This window comes from Sus scrofa, chromosome 18, assembly GCF_000003025.6.
Source record: "Sus scrofa isolate TJ Tabasco breed Duroc chromosome 18, Sscrofa11.1, whole genome shotgun sequence".
In the NCBI taxonomy this organism is placed as follows: Eukaryota; Metazoa; Chordata; class Mammalia; order Artiodactyla; family Suidae; genus Sus; species Sus scrofa.
Window position 1 is genome coordinate 21,429,799 of NC_010460.4, and position 26,217 is coordinate 21,456,015.

Consider the following 26,217-nt stretch of genomic DNA (forward strand, 5'->3'; position numbering starts at 1 on the left):
GACAGGAGATACTGTCAGATTTAGATTTCATTAATGAATACATAAAATAATCTTGCTATAAAATTAACGAAGCTGACTTCATCTCCTACCACACAAACACTTAGCTATATGTTGTTAATTTTAAGCTATGCACTAAAACACATCACAACTTTACAATCAGTGTTTTAAATGGATGGCTGACATACAGCCTTTGACAATATTTAGCACTTCATAGTAATACGTTAATGCTAACTTAAGAAACTATAGCATAATGAAATTTTACAGCCAATTAAGTTGATGAGTCACTGTCAGCTTCCTAAATTCTTCCTTTTGATGAGCAAGAGAAGCAGATATAGGAAGGGAGGGGCAAATTCCAGCTCCTGTAAAATCTTAAGGGTCATTATGAGTTTGAAGTGTTAGGGAATAGAAAACTACATTGTCTAGACAGCCTACAAAGAAATCAGATTTTTTTTTTTTTAATTTAGAGAGGGTAATAGTGCTTAGTCTTTTAGTTTGCCACCATGTACATACATGGATTTAGGGGGAAAAAACTCTTGTTGTAGTGTTCACTGATTTGTGCGGCAACTGTCACTAGACAGCCTTCTGAACTTTTTTTTACTTTAAAAGAAAAAGAAGTGGGAGTTCCCGTCGTGGCGCAGTGGTTAACGAATCCGACTAGGAACCATGAGGTTGCGGGTTCGGTCCCTGCCCTTGCTCAGTGGGTTAACGATCCGGCGTTGCCGTGAGCTGTGGTGTAGGTTGCAGACGCGGCTCGGATCCCGCATTGCTGTGGCTCTGGCGTAGGCCGGTGGCTACAGCTCCGTTTCAACCCCTAGCCTGGGAACCTCCATATGCCGCAGGAGCGGCCCAAGAAATAGCAACAACAACAACAACAGCAAAAGACAAAAGACAAAAGACAAAAAGACAAAAAAAAAAATAAATAAAAAAAAATAAAAGAAAAAGAAGTGAAGGTAGATGTCTATAATCTTCACTCAAACTAATTGCAGTTTATAACTGGCCGAGGAAAGAGTCTGACTCGTGAAAATTCAAATATTTCCTTCAATAAGTTGATGTGGTATTTGGGAATATAAATCCATTATGTATGAAGTTGAAGAAAAGTTGAGGGAAATGCAAGGAACAATATATCTATAAGTTGGGGTATTTATATTAAAATGTATCAGGAAAAGTGTTGTAGATAACTTTATCCTAATTATCGAATGCTCAGAAATATCTTTATAGATTGATAGGAAGTCAGAGTAGATTTAAAATAAAATTCTGGTATATTAAATCCAGAACATTCGGGGTAGAAAAAATTTGTTAAAATATAAAATATTCTTACACATCTAGCTCTTCCATATATCCCATGGATTGTGGAAAACTTCCACATCCCTTCATGTTCTCATGGTCATTATCTTCTTTGAATTAATTTGGCTTTGGCATTTTCTGCCAGTTCTATGCCTGCTGACCACACTCTAGCGTTTAGTAATGTGGACATGGAAATCTTTTTTCCTTTAAACTCCACAGGAGAAAAAAATCAGAGAAACAAACAATGTTCACAGAAGAGATGCCTGTGTGTGTGTGTGTGTGTGTGTGTGTGTGTGTGTGTGTGTGTGTGTGCGCATGCGCACATGTGCAGCAGAGCAGTTTACAGAGCAACGGTATACAAAAAACAAACAAACAAACAAAAAAAAAAAACAAAAACAGAACCTGGAATGTGAGGGCTGTAGACTGAATATTTGTGTCCCCCCATTTTTTTTTTAAAGGCAGCACTGATGACATATGGAAGTTCCCAGGCCAGGGACTGAATCTGAGCCACAGCTGCGACTTACGTGGCAGCCAAGGTAATGCCAAATCCTTTAACCCCCTTTTCTGGGCTGAGGATTGAACCTGCACCACTTCTGGTGTAGCAGCCACCAGAACTGCTACAGTTGGATTATTAACTCACAGCTCCAGGGCAGGAAATTCTCCCTAAAATTTTTGTGTTGAAACACTACGCCCTAATGTGATGGTATTAGGAGGTGGACATGATGGGCATTTGGGAGGGAATTAGGATTAGATACAGTGGTGAGGGTAGAGCCCTCATAAGTGGGATTAGTGCCCTTCTAAGAGTCATGGGAGAGTTTGCTTCCTCTCTGCTTCCTCTGTGTGAGGATGTAAGGAGATGGCCACCTGCAACCCAGAAGAGAGCCCTCATCAGAACTGGAACATGCTCACGGCCTGAGCCTGGGCTTCCCAACTCAAGGCACAAAACTCTGAGAGCTATGAGAAACAAATTTCTGTTGTTGACAAGCCACTGCATCTATGGGACTTTATTACAGCAGCCCAAGCTAACTAAAATGGTTAGATATCCATGTTCTGAAATTATAGAGTATTCATGTCGTCAAGTTGGGAGATTCTGGTTCAGTTAAATCTGGAGTGGCACTGAGGAATTTGTACTAAAACAGATAACTAAGATGGGAACAACTGCTCTCAGATGCCAGGTCTTCATTTTCAGTTACCCAGTTCAATGATGCAAAATAAATGTAGGATCTCTCCTTATGGACCTAGGGACCTGCCCTCAATGTAGTTACTTCCTCCTTTTATCACTAAATTTTCCTCATTACCTGCCTCTTTTTTTCATAAGCAACCATGCTGGTCTGCTCAGGACTGTCCAGGTTTTAATCCCATGTCCTGAGAAACTCCCCTGTCCTGGACTCACCAGAGCAATTTGTCTGCAGATAAGGTCCTTTAATGAAATATCTGAATCTTTTTGGTTTCTGTGACTTTTCTTTACTATTTACTTATGACTTGTCTATTTTGTGGTTAAAAGTATGAGAGAGAAATTTTGGGCAGAAGCTGAAAGGGCTATTCTCACAGGTCACCTGATGACATTCTGGACATAAGCAGTATTGTCCTAGGACCTAGGAGACAAGGGGCCACAGAGCTAAGGAGAGGAGAGCACCCCCATGTCTACCTGGATCTTAGCTTAGATCATGCAACTAGGGCAGGTTGAAAGAGACAGTATACCTTTTGGCACCTTGAAGAGGCTCTTTGTTAGATCTGCCCTTTTTCTCTCTGTGCCCCCAAACCTGCAAAACTCTCAGTAAGCGGTTTTAGGAAAATAATACTGTAATTCCCTACAATGATAGCCTGCTTTGGTAGCTAATGAGTTTGATTATGGAAGTGGACTATGTAGAAATATAGTGGAAATATGGGTTGGAAATTAGGTCACAGGAAAGTCTTAGAAAACTAAATTTCCAGAAAGCTAGATTCCATGATGAATTAAATTGATAAATTGATCTAATGTTTTGGACTCTATAACTGACATTTGGATTCCACTTTCTTTTTCTAGACCATACAAATAGTAGTAGTTGGTGGTATTGAGAATGAATGGAGTCTGACATTGGAGGAAAAAAGAGGACTTATATATATATATATATATATATATATATAAAATAAAGGGAGTATATATATAAAATAAAGTGGAGCCATCAAAAAATTCCAAAAAGTCATGCTAAAAGGGAGAAGCAGAAATCAGCATCATGACAGACTATAGGGAATAGAGCAACCAACAGCATTTAAAGGAGTGTAACAAGAGATTGAGACCAGAGGGAAAAAACCTTCAATGCATGGATGAATAAAAATGAATGAGCTGAGCACTATTTTTGTCTAGAAGAAAGTCATTGGTTTTATCAGAGCATAAAATACTCAAATATAAGACAGCCGTTTTAATTCATCTCTCTAAATTTAGAGGAAATATGCATCAGTGTGAAGAAAGGAAATATTTGTTGAACTTAAAGTCTTTTTTAAGTTTACTGACATTTATTGGAAATTTTAAAGAGCTTGGTTTTGGTCTCTCCAAGTGTTACCAGGTGTGTAAGGTTTGGGGAGATGTGGAAGTGATAGGAAATCCTTTTTTATTTCCTTAATAAGTCCTCAATTTCCTTTCTGTAGTTTTTTCTTGTGTGTCCAACATTCTTGCCATCCACCACAATTTCCATGGGATTGAGGGAATATTGGACTTCAATTCTGAGACCTGGGGATGGTTCCTGTGGCTGATCTATGTGTTCTAAGTGAATTTCATCTCCACAGTCTGTTTCCTCATCTTCTAAAGGAGACTGTTGGAATATAACTGATTATACACAATCTAACATCAAATTTATCTTCCATTTTTAATTCTATGTTTCTATTACACCCACAATAAGCACCAAGCTAAAGGTAATCTCCAATGCCTAATTCTCAGTCCTAAATACTCAAAACCAGTTGCAGTTATTCTGAATGACATTCATTTTGAGAGCTCTATATCCTTTACCTAACATACAGCAAGGGAACCTTAGTTAACAACACAGTGTTATATACCTGAAGGTTTCTGAGAGATGAGATCTTAAAAGTTCTCACCACAAGGAATAAAAAATAGGCAACCATGTGAAGTGATGGATGTGTTAATTAACCTTATTTTGGTAATCATCTCTCTCTCTAATATATATACACACACACATACATACACATACATACATGTATACATATATGATATATAAACTCATCACTTTGTATTTCTTAAATGTATACAATGTTATGTGTCAACTAAGCTTATCGTTACGTATCGATACACTGGAGCAAATTAAACAATACAAACAAAGAGTTCAAGAAGGAAAAATTGGATGATACTTCCAAAGATAAGCAGATTCCCTTAAGGAAATATTGTCATTTAATATTTATGAAAAGAGCTCCCAAGCAGAGCACATTCAAAATAAGAACAGACCTGGGATGGGGATGGGATGGAAAGATATCACTTTGGGCCACTAATTAAATGAGGCTCCTGGAGTTGAGGTCGATGAAAACAACAGTCTACACATTTTATTTTAAAGATCAAGCCCCTACCAGAGTTCCTGTCATGGTTCAATGGTTAACGAATCCCACTAGGGTCTATGAGGACTCGGGTTTGATCCCTTGCCTTGCTCAGTGGGTTAGGAATCCAGCGTTGCCGTGAGCTGTGGTGTAGGTTGTAGATGTGGCTCAGATCTGGCATTGCTGTGGCTGTGGTGTAGGCCAGCAGCTAAAGCTCCAATTCAATCCCTAGCTGGGAACCATATGCCATGGACGTGGCCCTAAACAAACAAACAAACAAAAGATCAAGCCACTACCAAAATGTTAGGTAATTACTAGAATGTACAGTGTAATAGGACTCAATAAGGTGGAAAGAAAGATAATGAAACTATGGTCTTTTATTTACTTTACACATTTTTGTTGCTATAATGAAATGGCTTCTGTTCTTGCCAAATAAAAAGTTTAAACCTGACTCAGTAACTACAGGACTAAAATAATCAGGAGTAACATCAAATAGTATTGTCTCTTTGTGTACCTGAAATGATGAAAATCTTAGCTCTCACCCCCTCTTTTAGTGAAATTAACCCCAGGTGATGGTTTTCCTTGTTATTTTTCAGGGCTGGAGCGAATTGCACGGGATTCATCTTACGAACAGGAAGGAAAGGTCCAATTTGTAATTGACGCCGTGTACTCCATGGCTTATGCCCTGCATAATATGCACAAGGATCTCTGCCCTGGATACATTGGCCTTTGCCCACGAATGAGTACCATTGATGGGAAAGAGCTACTTGGTTATATTCGGGCTGTAAATTTTAACGGTAAGTCGCAAATATCCACCCCCCCCTTTTGGTATCTAAATACTTGAGGAGTGACAAGGTGTGTTCTTTCCGCCTATATATAGAATATACTCAAGCAGAGTGGGAAGCACAGGATTAGAAGCAGCTCCCCTTTTAATCAGAAGTGTGAATTCTTCCACCTGCTTTCAAATCTCAAACATTTTTTTTCCTGCTGCCATTAATCTGCTCCTGAAAGAAGCAGAAGTTAAAAATAAGCCTCTATCAATCAAAATATCACTATTTCAGAAATAACTTAGGAGGCTCGTTTGGAACCACTGACAACAGATTAGATTTCTTTGAAAATGTTTTGTTCATGCTGTTATTAGAGAAGGATTTATAGACATGTTTTGTTTTGAAACCAATTTCAAGCATTTTAAACAGTGAAATGACTTGAGGGAAGTGAATGATTTGGAGTTGCCATCTATTTACCTTCTAAGAATGCTGTGTTACAGTTCTGCATCTTCTTGTATATGTTTCTATGATTGGGTCAATTTGAAGCAATGAGCTGCATCGTGTAAGGTAGCGCTATATACAGTGCAATGTAGATGGGTCTTGCCTACTGCAGGAGCAGAAAAGCTGCTCTGTGAGTATCACAAGAAATTGGTACAGAATATGCTGGATTCGTAGTGTTTGGCTGAGAATAGCCAAACTGCCTGTCTCTAGTGATGGAGCTATTGAATGCCTCTATTCTTTCATGAAAGTTGTAATGGTGGCTGCCCATGACTTTGACCATTATTTTCAAATGAAATGATAGAATGCTCTGAGCTGTCTAATTCTTCCTGTTGGGCTGTAATCCACACAATGGACATGCCTCCGAGCCACGCGCAGCACTGCACTGTCCATCATCATACACTCCAGTGACCTCAGCTGCCAGCCTTTCTCAAAAAAGCACAAGGTCATCTTCGATTTAGAATTCAAGTGGAAACTTCTTCTTTTGCTCTATTCAGGCTACATGAGGCACAATTTGGTTTACATTCAACACAAAGTATCCTCTTTTTCAGCCGCATTTTGGTGAAACATTACATAACATTGTTCCTTTTGTTAAGAATATAAATAGTAAGGGGAATTTGAAAATAATTTTCTTACAATTATTAAATGGAGCAAAAGAAAAGTGTTACAACCCAAGGTTATTTATCCTAGCATGAGGTTGGGGAATACTTTATTTATCCAAATTGTTAGGAGGTGGGAAGAGGAATGCAAGTGAATATATGTTTTCAATAACTAAAGCTCATGTCCAGAAGACAGGGAAATCTTTTAAAGAAATGTTGGATTAAAGTATTTTGAAGGTGAATTATCAATTTCTCTCCTATCTTAACTATAGATAAAAACCTGCTTGATGACTTTAATTATTATGCCATACTGTAATATAATGATGCTATTAAAGAGTACTAAAAAAAGTCATAATATCTAATGATTATTAAGACAATTTGCCTCTAGACTCCAATGATTTCTGAGATCTTCTGTTCCCTTTTTGCAGCTTTTCCCCACTTCTACATTATCAGACTACTGTTGCTGTGATTGCTTTTTTTTTTTTTTTTGGCTGATCCCTCCTGTAATCTGCTTCTTTCAATCCCTGGACAGAGAAATGCACATAAAATTTCATTAATTTCATCAAGATATTTATGGAGCATATAGAGTGTGTTAAGCATTATGATAGGTGCCAAAGATACACTGCTGGTAAAAACAAACAAAACAGACATGCATTTCTTGGGAAACAGGTGTTGCTCAAATAAGCACAGAAAGATATAATCATATAATCTGCAATGAACACCGAGAGAATAGGGGTGCTAGACTAAGAGTTTATAGTAGGGAAATATGTCCCTATTCTAGAGAGTTAGGGATGGCTGAAATCTGGAGATGAGAGTCAGAGGTAAGGATAAAGCAATAGACAGGATCAGATAGATCATGCGAGCTATGATCTACAGGTCATTCTTAAGATTTGTTCTTCATCTTGAAAGCAATAGCAACAGACCGAAGCATAACAGAAGTGCGTGACACAAGAGTGAGTGTGCTTCAGATGAGGATCATGTGAAATACATGAATTTTAGTGTATAAACTTAAAAGAGAAACTCCTTGGAGATTTATTTTGATAATGGCTTGAAACTTGGCTGTGTAATAATAACAGGATAATAATAATAGAGTAAGAAAGCTGAGCTTAAGTAAATTATCAGGGAATACATAATTCAGTTTTTAGTAATTTTTAGGATGTTTATCAATTTTTTAATTTCATGATTGGCTTACTGTTAGCACTCATTCATTATTAATACCTCATCTGTTTCTGATAGAAAGACATGGGGCTCTTCAAATAGAAGCAAACTATCAAAATCATTGAAGGGGGAAGAAAACAATTTTTGTAATCCAAATCAGACTGCATTAAGTGCTGAGCTTCCCAAGCAGCCAGAATGTAAAGGGGCAGTCAATGGGATATATAAGTTACATTACACGATAGAAGCAAGCCTACCTACCTATTTTGGGGGGAGAGAATGAATTTTCTTGGAAATTAGTTCTAAAACAAAAGTATATGGGATTTTAACAGCCACATAAGAAGTGTTATTTGACAAAATTTTACTTGGGGAGCCAGAGGGAAACAAAGACTTGCCTTTTCAGATTACTTTTATTGCTACCATTTGAACAAAATGCTATTTCCATAAATTTTTTAAATGTAAAGATTTATCAAAAGAAAAAAAAAACAAGAGTTCAGGTTTTTCAGGTACTTAAGCAACAATGTCAATTCCTTACTCTGGTCTGGTTTATAGGCGATAAAATATTAATACTGTACATCTTGTATAGAATCAAAGATTTTTCTGTTGCTATGAAAAACTTATTCATCATAAAGAGAAGCGTTGGATAGAATTCCAGAGATATCTTCTTCCTTCTCTATAGTTGAGCAGGGCTGAGTAGGCACAGCAGCATACTAATTAGGATTGTTTGACTGCAGGTGGCAGAAACCAACCTAAGCCTGCTTCAGCTAAAAGGGGGGATTTATGAGGGTGTGGCAAGAAACCCCATGGCAGAACGTGGAAGGGTCTAAGAAACAAACTAGTTTTAAGTACGAAAGCCTTTTAGAAATCTAAACATCTCCCTGCTTTGTTGGATTCTCTTTATAGTGGTTTCCTCTGCTTCTGGGTTCACAGAAAAGGTAGCAGAAGGCCATCTGCATGTCTAAAAGTAGTTGTTTGTTCAGGACACATGCTAAGACATAAATAAATAAATAATATATATATATATATATATATATATATATATATATATATCTCCCAATTCTAACTTCTTGGAAATGAATCTCATTCGCAAAAACATAGGTTGGATGTCAGTCCTGTTCCAGATTATCAGTGGCAAGGAGCAAGTGGTACAAACTTTGTTGTCCTGGAGCACTCCCAGGGGTGAAAGGGACATTTAGGACATTTCTGTAAGTGACTTAGAGGGAAAGTTTAAGCCAGGTGAGCAGAGAGGTGAAAACCTGAGAGAAGTGATGCTGTGGTCTCTGTCTGAATTTCTTTGCTTCTCCAGGTGAGTGAGTTTTTGTTGGGCTGGAGGAGACACAATTAAGGATCCCATAGGATCTGTGTGAATCAGAGAGGAAGCAATTTTGGAATTATTTAACGCAAACCTTCATGTTGTGACTAAATTCCCTGAATGAAGCAGATTGTTTCAACTCAGTGAGGTAGTGGTCTAACCACTTCAGTGCTCAATATTCTAAGAAACATATGTAAACTATGTAAACACTTGCCTGATTGTAGAAACTGGTACAGAGATGGAATTTATCAACATCTTTTTTTTTTTCCCCTTTAGAAACCTTATTGATTTTAGTGCACATTTTCCAAATATATAATTTTGAGAGTCTTGAACACTGTAGTCTGATTTTAAAGCAACTATCCTTTGTATATCATGCTTTTAAGCTACCTAAAAGAAAAAGGTTCTGCTTAATATTAGGGAATGTATTACAAACACACTAATAGGTCAAATGAGACAATGATAAATATCTCTTAAGATTCCGTAAAAGCCATTTGATTAAAATATAATCCTCTTTTCTGTTGTAAGTATGAAAACAAACTAGAAATGGAAAATATGTTTAACACAATAAATCATATCTCTCTCAGCCTATAACTGATTGTTTATAGTTATTCCTATTACAGAGAAAGATTAGTCCTATTAGCACTACTATTAATATTCTATACATTTTAACCCATGTGATAAAGCATTAAAAAAAGAGATTACTACTAAAAAGGAAAAAGTTGTATTGATTATTTTCAAATGATTTTCTCTCAAGACAATAAATTTAAAAATATATTGGAAGTGTGTTTTAATATATCAATATATATATATATAGTAATATATATAATTAAAACATTAAGAACTTTCCTATATACTAGTGAGAAATCATAATTATTATATGGAAAATTAAACTCTGTTTTCTTTGCAAAAAATTTATAAAATATCTTGGAATAAATTGAGCCAAAAATATTAAAGACCTATATGAAGAGAATTTTGAGAGACATTTCTTGTTTCTAGACAGAAAAATTAGTTATAGGAAAACTCTTTAATTTTTTCTGAATGAATCTGTATTCCAGGCTTAGTATAATTCCAACCAAAATGACAAAGTAGTCTTTTCTGGAGTTTGAAATAATATTTAAAATTTTAATTGTGAGAATAAATGTGTAAAAATAACCAAAATTATTTTGAAGAAAAAATTATTCCTACCAAACATTTAACATTTGAGCATAATGTTAAGATACACTAATTAATCCAGTATGGAACTAGTACCAGAACAGACATATGGTAAATGAAACCAGATAGAAATAGGCAGAAATATATAATGTCTGAACATAGCTGTGTATACATATATATATATATATATACACACACACACATATGAATTTATGATGTGATAAAACTAATTTAGAACTCAGTGGGAAAGGACATTTTATTAACTAATTATCAATTTACAGTAAAATCAAGTGGTCATGATTTCTTCATATAAGGAAGTATTATCCATTTGAAGTTTATTTTAAAGTTGGGTAAAAGGAGGAGCAAAAGAAAAAAATGAAGAAAATATAGAAAATAGAAAGCAGTTTATCAGATTTGAATGGAGAAACTTAAAATCAGTAAAACAAATTACAGTGAGATTACAGACATGTTTGATTTAGTAAAATTTAACACTTTCGAATATTAAAATTACCACAGGCATTCCCATTATGATATAGTGGGTTAAGAATCCAGCCACAGCAGCGTTGGTTGCTGTGGTGATGCAGGTTCAATCTCTGGCCTGGCAAAGAGGATTAAACCATCTGGCGTTGTTACGGTTGTGGTGGCTCAGTTTCAGTCCCTAGCCTGAGTGTGGCCATAAAAAAATAAATACATAAAAAATTATCATAAATACAGCTTTAAAACATATTGTAAAGTAGGGAATATACTTATATCAAAGGATAATGTCTAAAATATTTTTTTAAAGCTAGCTAAATTGATACAAATGATGACATATCCAAGAGATCAATTTTAACAAAACTTACTGATGTTAATAAATATTTGAAAAAATGTTAAGCTTCACTGATAACAAAAAAAGTCCATTTAATCAACGATGAAAGACTGTTTTCTATCTACCAAATTTACAAAGACTTAAAAAATTATAATAGCAATTATCAAAAGGTTAATTGCATTGGCTCTTCCATATATGCTTGATAAGAGTGGATATTGGTGAAATATTTTTGGAGAGTATTTGCTTAATGTATATCACTACTTTTTGGAATGTAGTCTAACGAAATTATTTGAAATAATTATATTTACAGAAGCCATTGAAAAATCAAGAAAGCACAATCATAGTTGTGTTCTGTTTTTAATGCCCACTAGCAATATGTTTTATTGAGGCATGAAGCCTTGGATGCATCTCAAAAGCCTAGGCTTTCATCCTAACTCTGCCTCTACTTCCCTCTGAGTTATGGGGCCATCTTTACCTCTCAGCTTCATCTTTTAGATGGAAGGATTATACTAACATGATCTAACCTCTGAGATCTCCTCCATCTCTGTAGTCTCTATAGATTCTTGTAAAGATACAGGTATATTTTTAAAACATAGATGTCTATCAGTGTTCTTACCATTGTTTTTTTAGTTGTGTATTTTTATTTTTTATGAGTCATTCCTTTAGCCCACATACATTTCATTGGGGATTTGTTGGTTTGCTTGTTTGTAATTTTATGGCCACACCCACAGCATGTAGAAGTTCCCAGGCCAGAGATTAAATCCAAAACACAGCTGCAGCAACGCTGGCTCCTTTAATCTACTGCATCTAGCTGGGGATCGAATCTGTACTTCCATAGCGACTTGAGCCACTTCAGTTGTGTTATTAACCCATGGCACCATGTGGGAACTCCTGGGAATCTTAGAAAGTATCTGGTAAAAGGGCTCTCTGCTAGGCATCAAGAAAACAGAGATTAATAAAACAGTTCTGTGAGTTTTCACAATGTCATAGCTTAACAGAAGGGAGACACAAGCGTTACCAACAATGATTTCTTGATAAGCGATATGATAGAGGCATGTACAAGCACAGCACAAGGCTGAGATTAGCACAGTACATTGGGGGCTCAAAGAATACCACACAGAGAGCCTGTGACATCTGATTTAAATTACAAATGGAAAGTGACATTTCCCTAGGTAGACAAGATGGGAAAAAGTATTCATGGCAGACAATGCCCTTAAAGAGTAGCTGGAGACATGCGAGAGGATCCGCTGTGAGAAAGTGGGCATCCTCAGTGTAAGAATTCTAATAAGTGACTTGGGAGCCACCTGGAGATGAGACTTGGACATGAACTTGGGCCTGGTTAGAAATCCCTGTCAAACACTGATGTTTGAATATGACACCAGGGGTGACAAGGGAACTGAAACTTTCTGAGCAGGACAGTGAAGTGCTAGGATTTGTGTTTTAGAAAAGTAGCTATGACAGCAATTTGCAGACAGGAGGGAAAGACTGAAGACAGAGGTGACAAGTTAAGAGATGGTTCCAGTAATTTCTGTGAGAGAAGGGTGCCTGAAATGGGGGAATCAGAGTACAGATGGCATGTAAAGAAGTGAAGAGGGAGCAAGTGAACCAAGAAGCACTTGAGTGCTGGCTCCCTTCTAGGCACTCTGCTTTGATGAGAAACCAGGAGGTTTTGAGAAATACCTTTACTTCCCCAAATGATCTTTCTTTGTAACCCCTTGTGACAGCTCCATTATTAGAGTTAATTCGGTATTTCAGTGTATACATTATTGATGAAATTGGCTTGGCACTACTTGATGTTTTATCTGCCTTTGTAAGTAGAAAATGAGATACAAAATGTCAATATATGGAAAAACTGACATAAAATTCAACTCTAGAAGCTGTGATGCATAATTTCCTTGTGATTAGGTATTAATTATTTAGTAGAAATGAAACAAATTTCAATGTGGTAAAGTGATTCTCTGTTAACCTTAAACATAAATATCCTTTTTGGTAATTATTTGATATAAAATTGGAAAAAGTATTAATAATTTGGAAGTACATTACATAATTTTTTCTTGATGATCAGGATTTGCAGGTTATGAAGTAATTCCTGGAAGTATTTATATATACATATATTTTAAAAGTCGATAGCATATGATGTAGCAATAATGAATACATAGAGATAAATAAACAGGCTGATTTGAAATTAGGTAATTTTTTCACTTTCTGATTAGGAAACTTCAGGCTGGCTATAAAATATTAATCCTACAAATTAAGCGATCATGAAATTTACCAGCATAATTATACCTGCCTCTGTTTTTTGAGTAAGGTGATAAACTGTGGGCTTTTTTAAGTCTAATTTCTTTTATAGTCATGAAGAATAAAGGCTTATTTCCTCCTTTAATGTATAAAGACTTATAAGTGGGCCCAAGATGGAGCCAGCATCAAAGAAGAGCTTCAGGCAAATCGTTGAAGTTGCTTTAGTTCTTCTTTGGATCCTGTTCAACTTCACCCATTGTGCTGGTTCTCTTTTCCTCTTTCTTTATTCTCATAATTCATGAAGTTCATCATATGTCAAAATAGCTGTGCTGATCATGTGCTAAAAATGATCAGCAAATCCCAGAAAGAGATGGGGTGTCGTGAGCTCACTAACTAAGGGTTCAGGGTTGGCACTGGGTCTAAAGGAGGGTGTAGCAGTGAGCCCTGGATGAAGAGATGACGTGGCAGAGAGGATGTGAGGTGGTGGGGAGTTGCTGAAGGAGTTCACATTTAACTGTGCTGGGTTTTCTCAAAACCTCAGGTTCTAAGCAAAGCACAGTGCCTAGAACGGTGCCAGCATTCAAACAATTCATTATTCATTTCCTCCTTTTTCTCTTCTTTACGTTCCATTTGTACATAGTGAGTAGAAGCATAGGCTTTACACTCAGAGTTTGAACCCAGTTTCAGCATTCACTACTTTGTGCCCTTGGTCAGGTAACAAAACCTCTTTAAATCTTTCTTTCCTCATCAATAAAATGGGATGTTAATAGTACATATATTTTAGTGTTCCTGCGAAATCTAAAAATAAGGTGATATATATAGAAATATATAGAAAGTGCTTAATACAGTATTATGTGTGGATAGTATTTAATCAATAGAGAAGTAATGAAATTCACACTAGGATCATTGTATAAAGGTGATGGAATGGGTGGAAAGGGACTGAGGGCTTGAGAATTTTTAGAACAATGCAGTTAAAAAGCTCTAATACAGCAATCAGTAGTGAGAATGAAAACAAGGCACAGGTTGGAAAAGATGCTTTTGCCCGATCACCAGTCAACAAGGCTCCCCCAGCAGCATCAGCTTCTTAAATAAAGGAACAGAAATGGGAATGTGTACAAGGGCTCAAAGTACATGGCAAAGCACATCACTGCTCATAAGGGCATGTGATAAGTCTAGGGTAGATCAAATGGGGCACATTCTTTCATTGTTTCCTTGATTTCCTTCAAAATTACATACCTTTTTTCTTTTTTTTTAAACTGAAGGCATGCCATTTAATAGGACAGCTCCCATGTTATTAGGGGTAATTATTTTCTAGTGATATTTTGCTTCACAAAGAATCTACTGGAAAATTATAATGGAGACTTGATTATTTTTCTCTTTAAGGTTATTAACTCTTATAATTACATTAAAGTTTAATTAAGGAGTTAGTCTGAAAGTGAAGGATATGAATGAGAAAATTCTTTTTAATTCAGGTGCCTAATTGTTACACTTTGAGGATTTTGGTTTTCTCAGTCTTTTGAATGTGTTCAAAAACCATGGCTAAAATAACTTTTCTTTTGAACCATGCAAAGGTTTATACACCTTTATATTTAGCTAAGTTAAGGGAAAAATGATCAAATTTCATTTTTAAAAAAGGTAAGGAATGTATATAACATTTATTTGTATATGTCATATACATTTGTTTAAGAAACATTTATTGAATGTCTATTATGTGCCTGAATTCTGCCATTAGTATTTTATCTCTCTTCCAATTCTCACATCATTTTCTTACTTCATATTCCTTTATATCATAAATTATTTTCTTCTCCTTTTGTCCTCTTTTCTTGCCCAGTTTTTTTCCGTTTGCTCTTGGGATCACACAGTAATCAAGATAGTAGCAAGTGGCTAAGAGTATGAGATTTCAGGTTAAAACAGAGATGAACTAAAATCTTAGCTCTTCCTCATGTTGTGAGACCTTGGATAAGTAACTTAAATTTTATAAACCTCTATGTTCTCCTCTTTGGATGGGAATAATAATCATACTTACCTTATAGTGTAATTATGAGCATTTAATGAGATTCTCCTTCCAGCGCATTATGAGTAATAAAAAAATGGTAACTACTTTTTTTTTGTCTGCCCCCTGACAAAAATACATCTTCTATATATGCTTACTGGATTTCAAACATACACACATAACTACTCCCCAAATACACACCAAATTCACATGCATCCCCCTAGGCACTTCAGATCCCAAGGCATCTGATAAATCTCTTATAATCAGTAATATTGCGTTGTCTGAAATTAATTTCTTATTCCTTCAAGGCGTAATTCATCTATTCTCAAGGTTGATTAGGATTTTTAGCTCAGTTTTTTTCTCTTTCAGTCACCTTCTGAATGCTTAAAAATTTTTTATAAGCTCTGTAAGTTCAGATATGGGAATAAGAGGTTGTAAAGCCCCTCCTAACCCATGCTGCCTTGAGTAAAATGATCTGATAGATCAAGAAGTGGAGGCTGTGGCTGGAACCACTGTCCAGGGAAAGTGTACTGGAATACAATACACCTCCTCTATTAAGAAACTAGGAAACTCACTTAGACGTAGGCTATGAAAGAGACACCTGTGACCTGAGCAAAGAATTTAGCTTGAAGGTCATTGGTCCCACCCAACTGAATTAGACAAAACCCATTTGAGTTGTCCATGCCCATAGAACAAGAAGAATTAGTTAAAACCCGTAAGCCCTATCATTAAAAAAAAGTAATTCAAATAAAAATGACAATACACATGTGACAGGCAAGAGGGATGTGGTACAAGTCTCCTAGAAAGACGTTTATTAATTCTTACTTACTCTTAATCCTTAATCCTGCTTAAGAAAGCTCTAACTTTCCCCAGATCCTATGTTTTTCTTTGCTGAAAATCATCTAGGTTATAAAGACATTGCTATGATTTATATTAGGTCATGACTTACACTGAGAAATTCTAACCTGTTTAATAATACGTCCAAAAGGCCATTCCTCTCTGCTCCTTTAACTTCCTTTTCATTCTTCTCTAGCCTTATATAAACTATAGACTTATGTAAAAATGTCTGCACCCTCATATCCATACCCTCTTGTGTTTAATCAAAACAATGATGTAAAGAACCATATTTACTACCTTTTTAAAAAACTGTTTAAAAAGTATAACGCATATTCAGAAAAGTGCAATGAGTCTACAGCTCCATGAATTTTTACAGACTAAGAACACCTAAACCAATATCCAGAAGAACCGACCAAACCTTCACATCCCCAGCTGGCACCCCAGAACCTTCCTGCGCTCTTCCAGTCAGTACAAGTCTGTCTAGGAAGTCCCTGCCCTGACTCTGAACAGCATACACCAGGGTTGCTTGCTTTTGTGCTCATATAAATGAAATTACATAATCTGTGCTTTTTTGGGGCCTGGCTTCATGTCGCTGTAATTTTTGATAAAAAGGACGTAAAGCACATTCACAGCATTCTCTCTCTATTAACATCAGATTCAATTATTGAATTTACTTTGTTACATATTAAGAATTTAATTTTTAAAGCCTAATGAATTATTTTATAGAATAATAATATTTAATATCCATTAATGAAGTTTAAAATATGAAAATTAAAATTTTAATACAATGCTTACTATTTCTTAGACAGTGGTTAAAAAAATACTACTTGCAATATTCTTCTTATTTTGGCCGTGTTCCCATCATTTAAAAAAAGAATAGACCTTATTTTTTAGAGCCATTTTAGGTTCACAGCAAAGTTGAGTGGAAAGTATGGAGAATTCCCTATACCCTGTACCTCTCCCTCTCCCTCTCCCCAGCCCCTCCTACTATCAACATTCTGAACCAGAGAGGTACATTTGTTACAGTAGATTAATCTGCATTGACCCATCATTATCCAAAGTCTATGGTTTACATTAGGGTTCATTCTTGATGTATGTTCTGTGGGTTTTGGCATATGTATAATTCTATATATTTTACTTTCCAGGAAACAGCATTCTCATGACTGTTTCAATTTTAATGACAGTTATGGAAAAATACTCCTTTGTTGCCTAAACCCGTCAGTCTCAATCCTAGGCACTAGAGAGTAGCAAATTATACTTTTCCAGCTAGTGCTCTAGGGTAATTCCCAATATCCAAAATATCAGTGTAGGACTTAGCAGAAAGATTTTTAGTATGCAATCCTTTTATTTTACCAGGAAAGAGAATGCATAGCTTTCCTTATTTAGCTATTAATGGCAGCATGTCAGAGTTGTCACAAATTCAAGAGTCAATGAATTCAAGAGTTCTGAGAGGCATTTGAGAAAACCGCAGTGTTCTTTATTGCATGTTGTACCCATTTCTGGAAATAAGTGCTGTCCAATTTTTCTATCTTCATGTTTATATCTTGGAATAATAGTGCCCTCTGTTTAAAAAAAAAAAAAAAAAAAGCTTCAGACTGACATTTCAGGAATTTTTTTTTTTTTTTCAGGTAACATTTACATAAGTATGGGCTGGGTATGTCTTTCTGATCCTACAAGCTGTGCTTTAACTCAAACCAGAGAGAGAACCGACACTTTTTATACTCAGATACTAGTTTGGGGTGAGGGAAGAGGATGATACTTTCCCACAAAGTCTCTAACTGCTAGTTTAGGGTGCCAAAGTTTTTATTTTCTTCTTTAACATTGTCTGTCTACATAGGCACAAACTATCAGGTTTGTTAAAAAGTAATGAGGTTTTGGAGTTCCCGTCATGGTGCAGTGGTTAACAAATCCGACTAGGAACCATGAGGTTGCGGGTTCGATCCCTGGCCTTGCTCAGTGGGTTAAGGATCCAGCGTTGCCATGAGCTGTGGTGTAGGTCGCAGATGCGGCTCAGATCCTGTGTTGCTGTGGCTCTGGTGTAGGCCAGCGGCTACAACTCCGATTAGACCCCTAGCCTGGGAACTCCATATGCGGTGGGAGCCGCCCTAGAAAAAGCAAAAAGACAAAAAAAAAAAAAATTAAAAAAAATGAGGTTTTTATTGCAATGTTCACATATTGCTTTAATACCTGTACAGATGAGCTTCATCAATTTGAACCATCTTAGCCTTTATAATGGAATGTAGATGAAAAATTTAAATGATACTACTTTGGACAATTATATGCTAATATGTGGATAAACAAATATCATTTCATGTTGGATTTTTTTCTTCTTTTTAGCATTACTTGAAGTCATCTTTTGGCTTTTAAGCATAATATCAGTCTGCTTTACTGGTATTGAAACAGAAAATAACCAGTCCATAAATTTTCTAGCAACTTTCACAAACAAAACATTTATGCAAATAAAATAACATATTTAGCAGACCTATGGATGGTTTCAGCTAAGCAACTTTAAGTCCTGCAACACATCTAAGTAGAAAGTGAATTTCTAATACCAAGTTTACAACAGCTCTCTTTTATAGAAATAGAGGAAGTGAAGAAAAAGTAGTAAAAGGATATGATGGAAAGAAGGTTTTATTTCCTTGCTAATGTCAAGGTAATTTTCTAACTCCATGGAGACTGAGTGGAATTTTTTAATCATTTATATTTTTGAACAGGGGTTTGAATAAACCAAATGACATTTGAGTCTTTGTTAACTTTGGCTAGATTTATGAAAACTATTTCCAGAGCCAGATCACTACCTATAATAATATTATTATTTTTATTTTTTTACTCTTGAGAATTTTTTAGTCTTAAGGAGTTCCTGCTGTGGCACAGGATCTGGTATTGTCTCTGCAGCTTAGGTCACTGCTGAGGTGTGGGTTTGATCCCTGACCTAGCAGCTTTCATGCGCCTTGGGTACAGCCGAAAAAAAAAAAAAAAAAAAAAGGAATTGACAAGAATCAGAAATGTAAAGAGTACTGTGATATAACATTTATTTTCTTTATTACATTTTTAGAACATCGTAATTTAGGCATGATGTGATTGCAGATTAGTGTGATACACTATTTTAAAATCTTAGCAATCTACTGCAAATTTCAGGTCCTCCATTCAAAAGGCCCCCATGGAGTTTAGGTGATCTGTAGTCCCCTGGCACCAGGGAATATGCTTAGAGATTCCACCTAACATAAAAAATTAACCCTCTGCATTTCAAGAGTTCTTTGATATAATAATACCTAACTAGCCTATCCATCTCTATCATTTGATTTGAGTTAGTAATAAAATATTAACTGTCATGTCATTTTCCAGAGGTAGCTTTCTAATGTTTTTCAATACTTCCCATTGTGGATAAGGAAATATGATTCCTTAATTGCCATGATTAAAAAGACTTTTCATAGTTGTCTGGCAAAAACAATTATGTCACAAGTACAAATAATTCTAGGGTGGATTTGGATCCCTTGAAATGTACAATAGGAAGGGTCAAATAAAATTAGCTATATGCTGTTCAGGAAAAAAAAATAACTGCTGAAAACTTGTGTATTTTTCTCTGTTCTCATCAGAGACTTTGAATTGTCAAAATCCTATTAGTATTGGGGGGTGAAAAATAATCTTGTCACTTGGGATTTATAGTCAAACAAATGTGTATGTGTAAAGATGATAAGCCCCTAATAATCATTCCCCAGGTTTTTTGTTTTTGTTTTTGTTTTGTATCTCAGTGAAAGATTTCTTTTTTGATGATACATTTTACATGTATCCCTATTAGGTCCTTTTAGTGCTAATTACCTTGAATTTCACCATATTACAGTAACAATCCCAAGCATCTTAATGCTTTTCATTTTAAAATACTTTCATCTGTATCCTCTCCTTAGACCTGACAGTCCTGTGTGGGAGGGCAAGTGATGGATGTTACTGCACCATTTGACAATAGAGGTGTACAAAAGTTAAATAATGCATTCAAGTCTCCCAGGTACAAAAACAAGGAATTGGGACTAGACCCAGAATTTTCAATTCTATATTTAGTGCCCCAAGTATCAATTTCAAAGGAGCTGAAATAGGATATTGCTTTGAAGGTAGCCTATTAAAACTGCTAAATCTTCATTCATTCATCAAGTTACTCATTCAACAGATAACTAACTGCCTCCTTTGTATTAGTCTTTATTAGGATTTGTGTTATCAGAATCCAGGTTCTTGTTCATGGAACCAAAGAATGAACTTCACGAACACACAGGCAGCAAGCAAGCAAAAGTCTTTATTACAGGAAGGCAGACAGCTCCCAGCACAGACACTTGGAGGGGGAGGAAGAGTCCCCCTTCTCTAATTTTCTAAGGAGGTTTTATCTTTAGAGATGGGAGTACCAACATGGGGTCCTGCTCTTACTTCGTCTCCCTCCTGGCCTTGCCCAGCACCTATTTTGGGCTTTGTCCAATAGGGACCTAGAGTTAGGGGATGCGCCGTAAGGAGCATGGTCCTTTTGCTCTTCTCTCCCCAAGACTTAGAGTCGCCACTCTTTCCATTCTTTTGCTAACAGTCAAATGTATAGGTCGGGGGTTAAGGTCCACCTTTTCTTTTTCTTTTTTTCTTTTCTTTTTTTTCTTTTTGGTCGCAAAGGAAAGGTTGCTTTATTCAGGAGGCCAGGAACCTGGAGAGAAAGTAGACTCATGTCCAAAAACCACCTCCAAAGATTCTGTTTGACTGTGAAAGTTTTTAAAGGGAGGATCATTTGGGGGGAAGGTCAGAGTCTTCATTATCTTCCAGTGTCTGCAGATTTTCTTCTGATTAGTTGGTGGTAAGGTAACAGGGTGAAATCTTGTGCTCAGCGTTGAGTTGCCATCCTCCACCAGGATGGGGGCCTTAGTTCCTAGAGAAGAGCTCAAAGTATTGTTATGTATATTCCTTGAGGAGGAACTAAGACCCTGCCCCATTTTTTGCACAATTTTTTTTTTTGATGCTAAATATACAGATTCATTTATTTTTTTTTAGTTCATTTTTTATTGTTATTTCCCCCAACACACTCCCCCCCCCACTGTACAGCATGGGAACCCAGTTATACATACATGTATACATAATTTTTTCTCCCATTGTTTTGCTGCATTGTAAGCATCTAGACATAGTTCTCAGTGCTACACAGCAGTATCTTATTGTAAATCCATTCTAAGAGCAATAGTTTGCATCCATTAACCCCAAGCTCCCAATCCATCCTGCTCCCTCCTCCTCCCCCTGGGCAACCACAAGTCTATTCTCCAAGTCCATGATTTTCTTTTCTGTGGAAAGGTTCATTTGTGCCATATATTAGACACCAGACATGAGTGATATCACATGGTATTTGTCTTTCTTTTTCTGACTTATTTCAGTTAGTATGAGAGTCTCTAGTTCCATCCATGTTGCTGCAAATGGCATTATTTCATTCTTTTTTATGGCTGGGTAGTATTCCATTGTGTATATGTACCACCTTTTCTTAATCCATTCGTCTGTCAATGGACATTTGGATTGTTTCCATGTCTTGGCTATTGTGAATAGAGCTGCAATGAACATGAGGGTGTCTTTTCAAAGGAAAGTTTTGTCCGGGTATATGCCCAAGAGTGGGATTGCTGGGTCATATGGTGGTTCTATGTATAGATTTCTAAAGTACCTCCATACTGTTCTCCACAGTGGTTGTACAAGCTTACATTCCCACCAACAGTGCAGGAGGGTTCCCTTTTCTTCACAACTCCTCCAGCACTTGTTATTTGTGGACTTATTAATGATGGCCATTCTGACTGGTGCAAGGTGGTATCTTGTGGTAGTTTTGATTTGCATTTGTCTAATAATCAGTGATGTTGAGCATTTTTTCATGTGCTTGTTGGGCAGCTGTACATCTTCCCTGGAGAAATGTCTATTCAGGTCTTTTGCCCATTTTTCCATTGGGTTGTTGGCTTTTTTGCTGTTGAGTTGTGTAAGTTGTTTGTATATCCTAGAGATTAAGCCCTTGTCCATTGCATTGTTTGAAACTATTTTCTCCCATTTTGTAAGTTGTCTTTTTGTTTTCTTTTTGGTTTCTTTTGCTGTTCAAAAGCTTGTCAGTTTGATTAGGTCCCATTGGTTTATTTTTGCTTTTATTTCTGTTGATTTGGGAGACTGACCTGAGAAAACATTCATGAGGTCCTCTTCCAACAAGCAAGACCTGTTTGTCTTGATTGTTTTTTATAAATCTTAAACCGTGGACATTAACCAGGGAATATATCAAAGCCCATATTCCTACACTAACTACCTGAATTATTATTCTGCCTCAAGTGAACCAGTGATGGTGAGCAAAAACAGCCCCTGCCCTTAGGAGGGTGCAGTTTAGTGGGGCAAGCAGTCAGTCTACAAACAACTACCAAATGTGAAGTATTACAATGCTAAAATAGAGCATATGATGTGAGATGGAGGGTAGGGCTGTAGGGAAGTTGGTGAAATCATCACTAGGATAGTGGCATTTAAACTGAAACTTGAGTTATGAGAAGGATAAGAGCCTAAGAAAAAACTGGTACAAAAACCTTACGATAGAAAAGAGATTTGCATCACCATCATGCTAAATTCTCTCTCTCTGGAGTTACAGACCTTTTTACTAAAAAGTATGGTATTTCCTCAAGTTCTCCAAATGGCGCATTATCTTGTAAATACCTGATGGAAACTCAGGGAAGGGCACATAGCTATTCTCATAGGGTTTATGATTCAGGCAAGTCCTTCACATGAACCTGAACTATACCCCGATGTGGTTAGGAAGTACTGATTTTTAAAGTGTTTTCTTTCCTTTTTTGTGGTATAAATTTTGTGTTCTTTCATTCTTTTCTACTTATTTAATTAAAATATTAGATTGAAGTATGGTTGATGTTAATTGTGTTAATTTACACACAATTGATGTGTAATTTACACACAGCAATTGATGTGTTGATGTGTTAACTTCTACTATATAGCTAAGTGATTCAGTTATACATTTATATATATGTATACATTCTTTTTCATATTCTTTTCTGTGATGGTTTATCTCAGGATATTGAATATCCTGTGCTATAGAGTAGGACCTTGTTGCTCATCCATTCTATATGTAATAGTTTACATCTGCTAACCTCAAATTCCTTATCCATCCCTCCTCTACCCACTCCCCCATGGCAACCACAAATCTGTTCTCTATGAGTCTGTTTCTGTTTCACAAATAAGTTCAATTGTGTCATATTGTAGAATCTACATCTAAGTGATATGGTACTTGTGTTTCTCTCTTTCTGCCTTACTTCAAAAGTGTTTTCTTGGAAGCTCACACTCTGAACAGGATGTTATTGAACACTGAAGAAATATTTCGCCTTGCCAGTACTTCCCAGATTGTCGTAGCCTCAGTGGGGATGGAGATCACAGTAAATGATGTCAGATAATAACCAGTCACATTTTAATCTTCACAGAGATTTTAGCAACTGCGTTGGGCTTATGGGGAAAGTAAACACTCTCCACTCTGTATCATCACTACGTGCCCCCCAACCCCCAGGGAGGAAGAGATTGATTTACAGGGGTCAAGTTTGAGGTTTGATCACTGTGCTCCTGGAAGAGGTCACCTCCTGACTGAAAAGGAGGGAACAGAGCTCTTGTTGGAGGAGTTCCTGAAGGAATTGGGATAGTGAGGTGTTGGGATGCTCTCTCTAGACAGGCTGGGTCATCTAACTTTGGTTTTGTAGATTTGCTTTCCTACGTGTGGTTGCTGTCCAGACATCACTGTCCTGGTTTGGACTGTGACTTCTCTAGTCTGAAAAGGCCCAGACCACGTTGGCGTCATTCAACTCAAAATTGGGCCTTGTTTTTAATAACTGGTTCATTTTCTTAGCTAACATGGAGACAAGGAACCTTCCATATTGTCTCCCCTGATTTATGAAATTCCGCCATGGAGTTTGAGGGCAAAGTCACAGCTAACAATAACATATGATCCAAGCCAATCTAATTATAAAGTGCCTTCTCTTGCCTTCTTTATGTATGTTTCCTTGGAGGCCTCCATAGCGGGATTGGTTAAACCAAGGCAGGACTTGTGTATTCCTAGTTTTCCTATCCAAATAATATATTCAGTGTAAGTCCTTTCAAGAGTCCCAAATTAAATTTAGAATAAGGTAGATACACATACAAGAGTCCCAAATTAAATTTAGGATAATGTATACACACATACATCATGCAAAAACACATACACGATATAAAAGGTTGTAAGAGGTATAAGAAATACCATCCTAAGACATAATGATTAATTTAGCCCTCTCTATTGTAACATAAATAAGAAAATTTAAAAAGTGCAATGATAAGGAGTTCCTGTTGTGGTTAAGAGGGTTAAGAACCCGGCATAGTCACTGTGAGGATGTGAGTTCAATCCCTGGCCTCATTCAGTGGGTTAAGGATCTGGCATTGCTGCAAGCTGCAGCATGGGTTGCAGATGCGGCTCAGATCCAGCATTGAGTGGCTGTGGCATAGGCCTGCAGCTGTAGCTCTGACTGAACACCTAGCCTAGGAACTCTCATATGCTGTAGGTGATGCCTTCGAAAAAAAAAAAATGCAATGATAACAACAAAAAGTAAAGTCATACAAAACTGAGAAGCAGAGGATGGTTTTTCTGTTGAGTTTTGGAATTATGGGTGAGTACAATCCTTGTATTTAAAATTCCATTTGGGCATTTTATTCAGTCACTCTGGAATCATGTTTTTTTTTTTTCCTGGAATTTCCAATGGAAAATATGAGGCTGATACAAATGTTAACATTTACTGAGTTGTTATGATGATCCAGGTATATTTCTACACATTGTTTATGTATTATCTCTTTAATCCTCAGAGCAATCTAATGAAATAGAAACAGTTTTTATCCCTGTTGCTGCAGATGAGGAAACTGAAGCACATACCAAATTTACTTACTTTGTCAAGTGATGGAGTGAGGGTTTGAGCCTTTGGAACCTTAGCTGAGAGTTGCACTCCTAATTACTATGTTAATTATGATGATTATGGTAATTACTATGTTGATTAAGGTATGCCATCTCTAATGATAGCTGTTATTGCAGAAGCAGGGGACAATTTGTTAGTGAAAAAACCATGTGTCTAAAGAGAAAACAATGAACCTTTATAATTTTGATGGAACACTGGAGTCAAATTAGCTTTCTGTGACTATGCAGATAATATGAAACAAAGTGAAAATAGCTACTGAATAGCAAAAACCAAAAAAAGGTGTTTCTAAGAGTGGGAAGACAAGGAATTCAACAAACATGAAGTCAAGATAAATCTTTGGAAAGCTCATTACAATCACATATTAGTCTTGGATATGAACACCTATGGGCTTCTTGAGGACTGGGCATTAAGATTCCTGCCAGTCTAATAATTTTTACTTAATGAGCTTCATTGAGATAAAATATATACACCATAGACCCATTAATTTTATGTGTACAATCTGATGTATTTTTTGCAAATATATGTAATTGTACAACCATCACTGCAGTCATGATCTAGAACATTTTCATCACCCCAAATGTTTCTTCCTGTCTCTTTATGGTCAATTCCTTCCCCACACTATCATTCCCTGGAAACCAGTGGTCTCCTTTCTGTCAGGATATTTTTGCTTTCTTAAAAATTAATATGAATGGAATCATATATTTTGCAATTTTTGTGTCTGTTTTTTCACCACTTAGCATAAAGCTTTTGAAATTTGCCCATGATGTTATATTTATTAGTAGTAACTCACTGCCTTTTTCAAAAAATGAATATATCACAATTTGTTTAGTCATTCACCAGTTGATAGAATTTGAATTATTTTCAGCTTTTTCCATTATGAATAGAGCTTCTGTGAATATACAACACTTTGTGAGGACATATGCTTTTGTTTCTCTTGGGTAACTACTTAGAAACGGGATTGCTGAATTATAAGGGAAGAATATGCTTAATGTTATCAGAAACTGCCAAACTTTTTTCTAAAGTTACTGTATCATTTGCATCCCTAACAGCAGTATATGATGGTTCCAGTTATTCCATTCCTCTCCAACACCTACT

General features: G+C 36.3%; 1 protein-coding gene across 6 annotated transcripts in view; it reads left to right on the forward strand.

The window, feature by feature from the left end:
- Positions 1–26,217, forward strand: part of GRM8 (glutamate metabotropic receptor 8) — an 811,904-nt gene that overhangs the window by 484,750 nt on the left and 300,937 nt on the right. For all 6 annotated transcript variants that reach the window (XM_021079054.1, XM_021079053.1, XM_021079052.1 and 3 more), the window contains one exon: positions 5,403–5,603. In XM_021079054.1, coding sequence (XP_020934713.1) covers positions 5,403–5,603 — 201 coding nt within the window. The remainder of the gene's footprint in view (positions 1–5,402; positions 5,604–26,217) is intronic.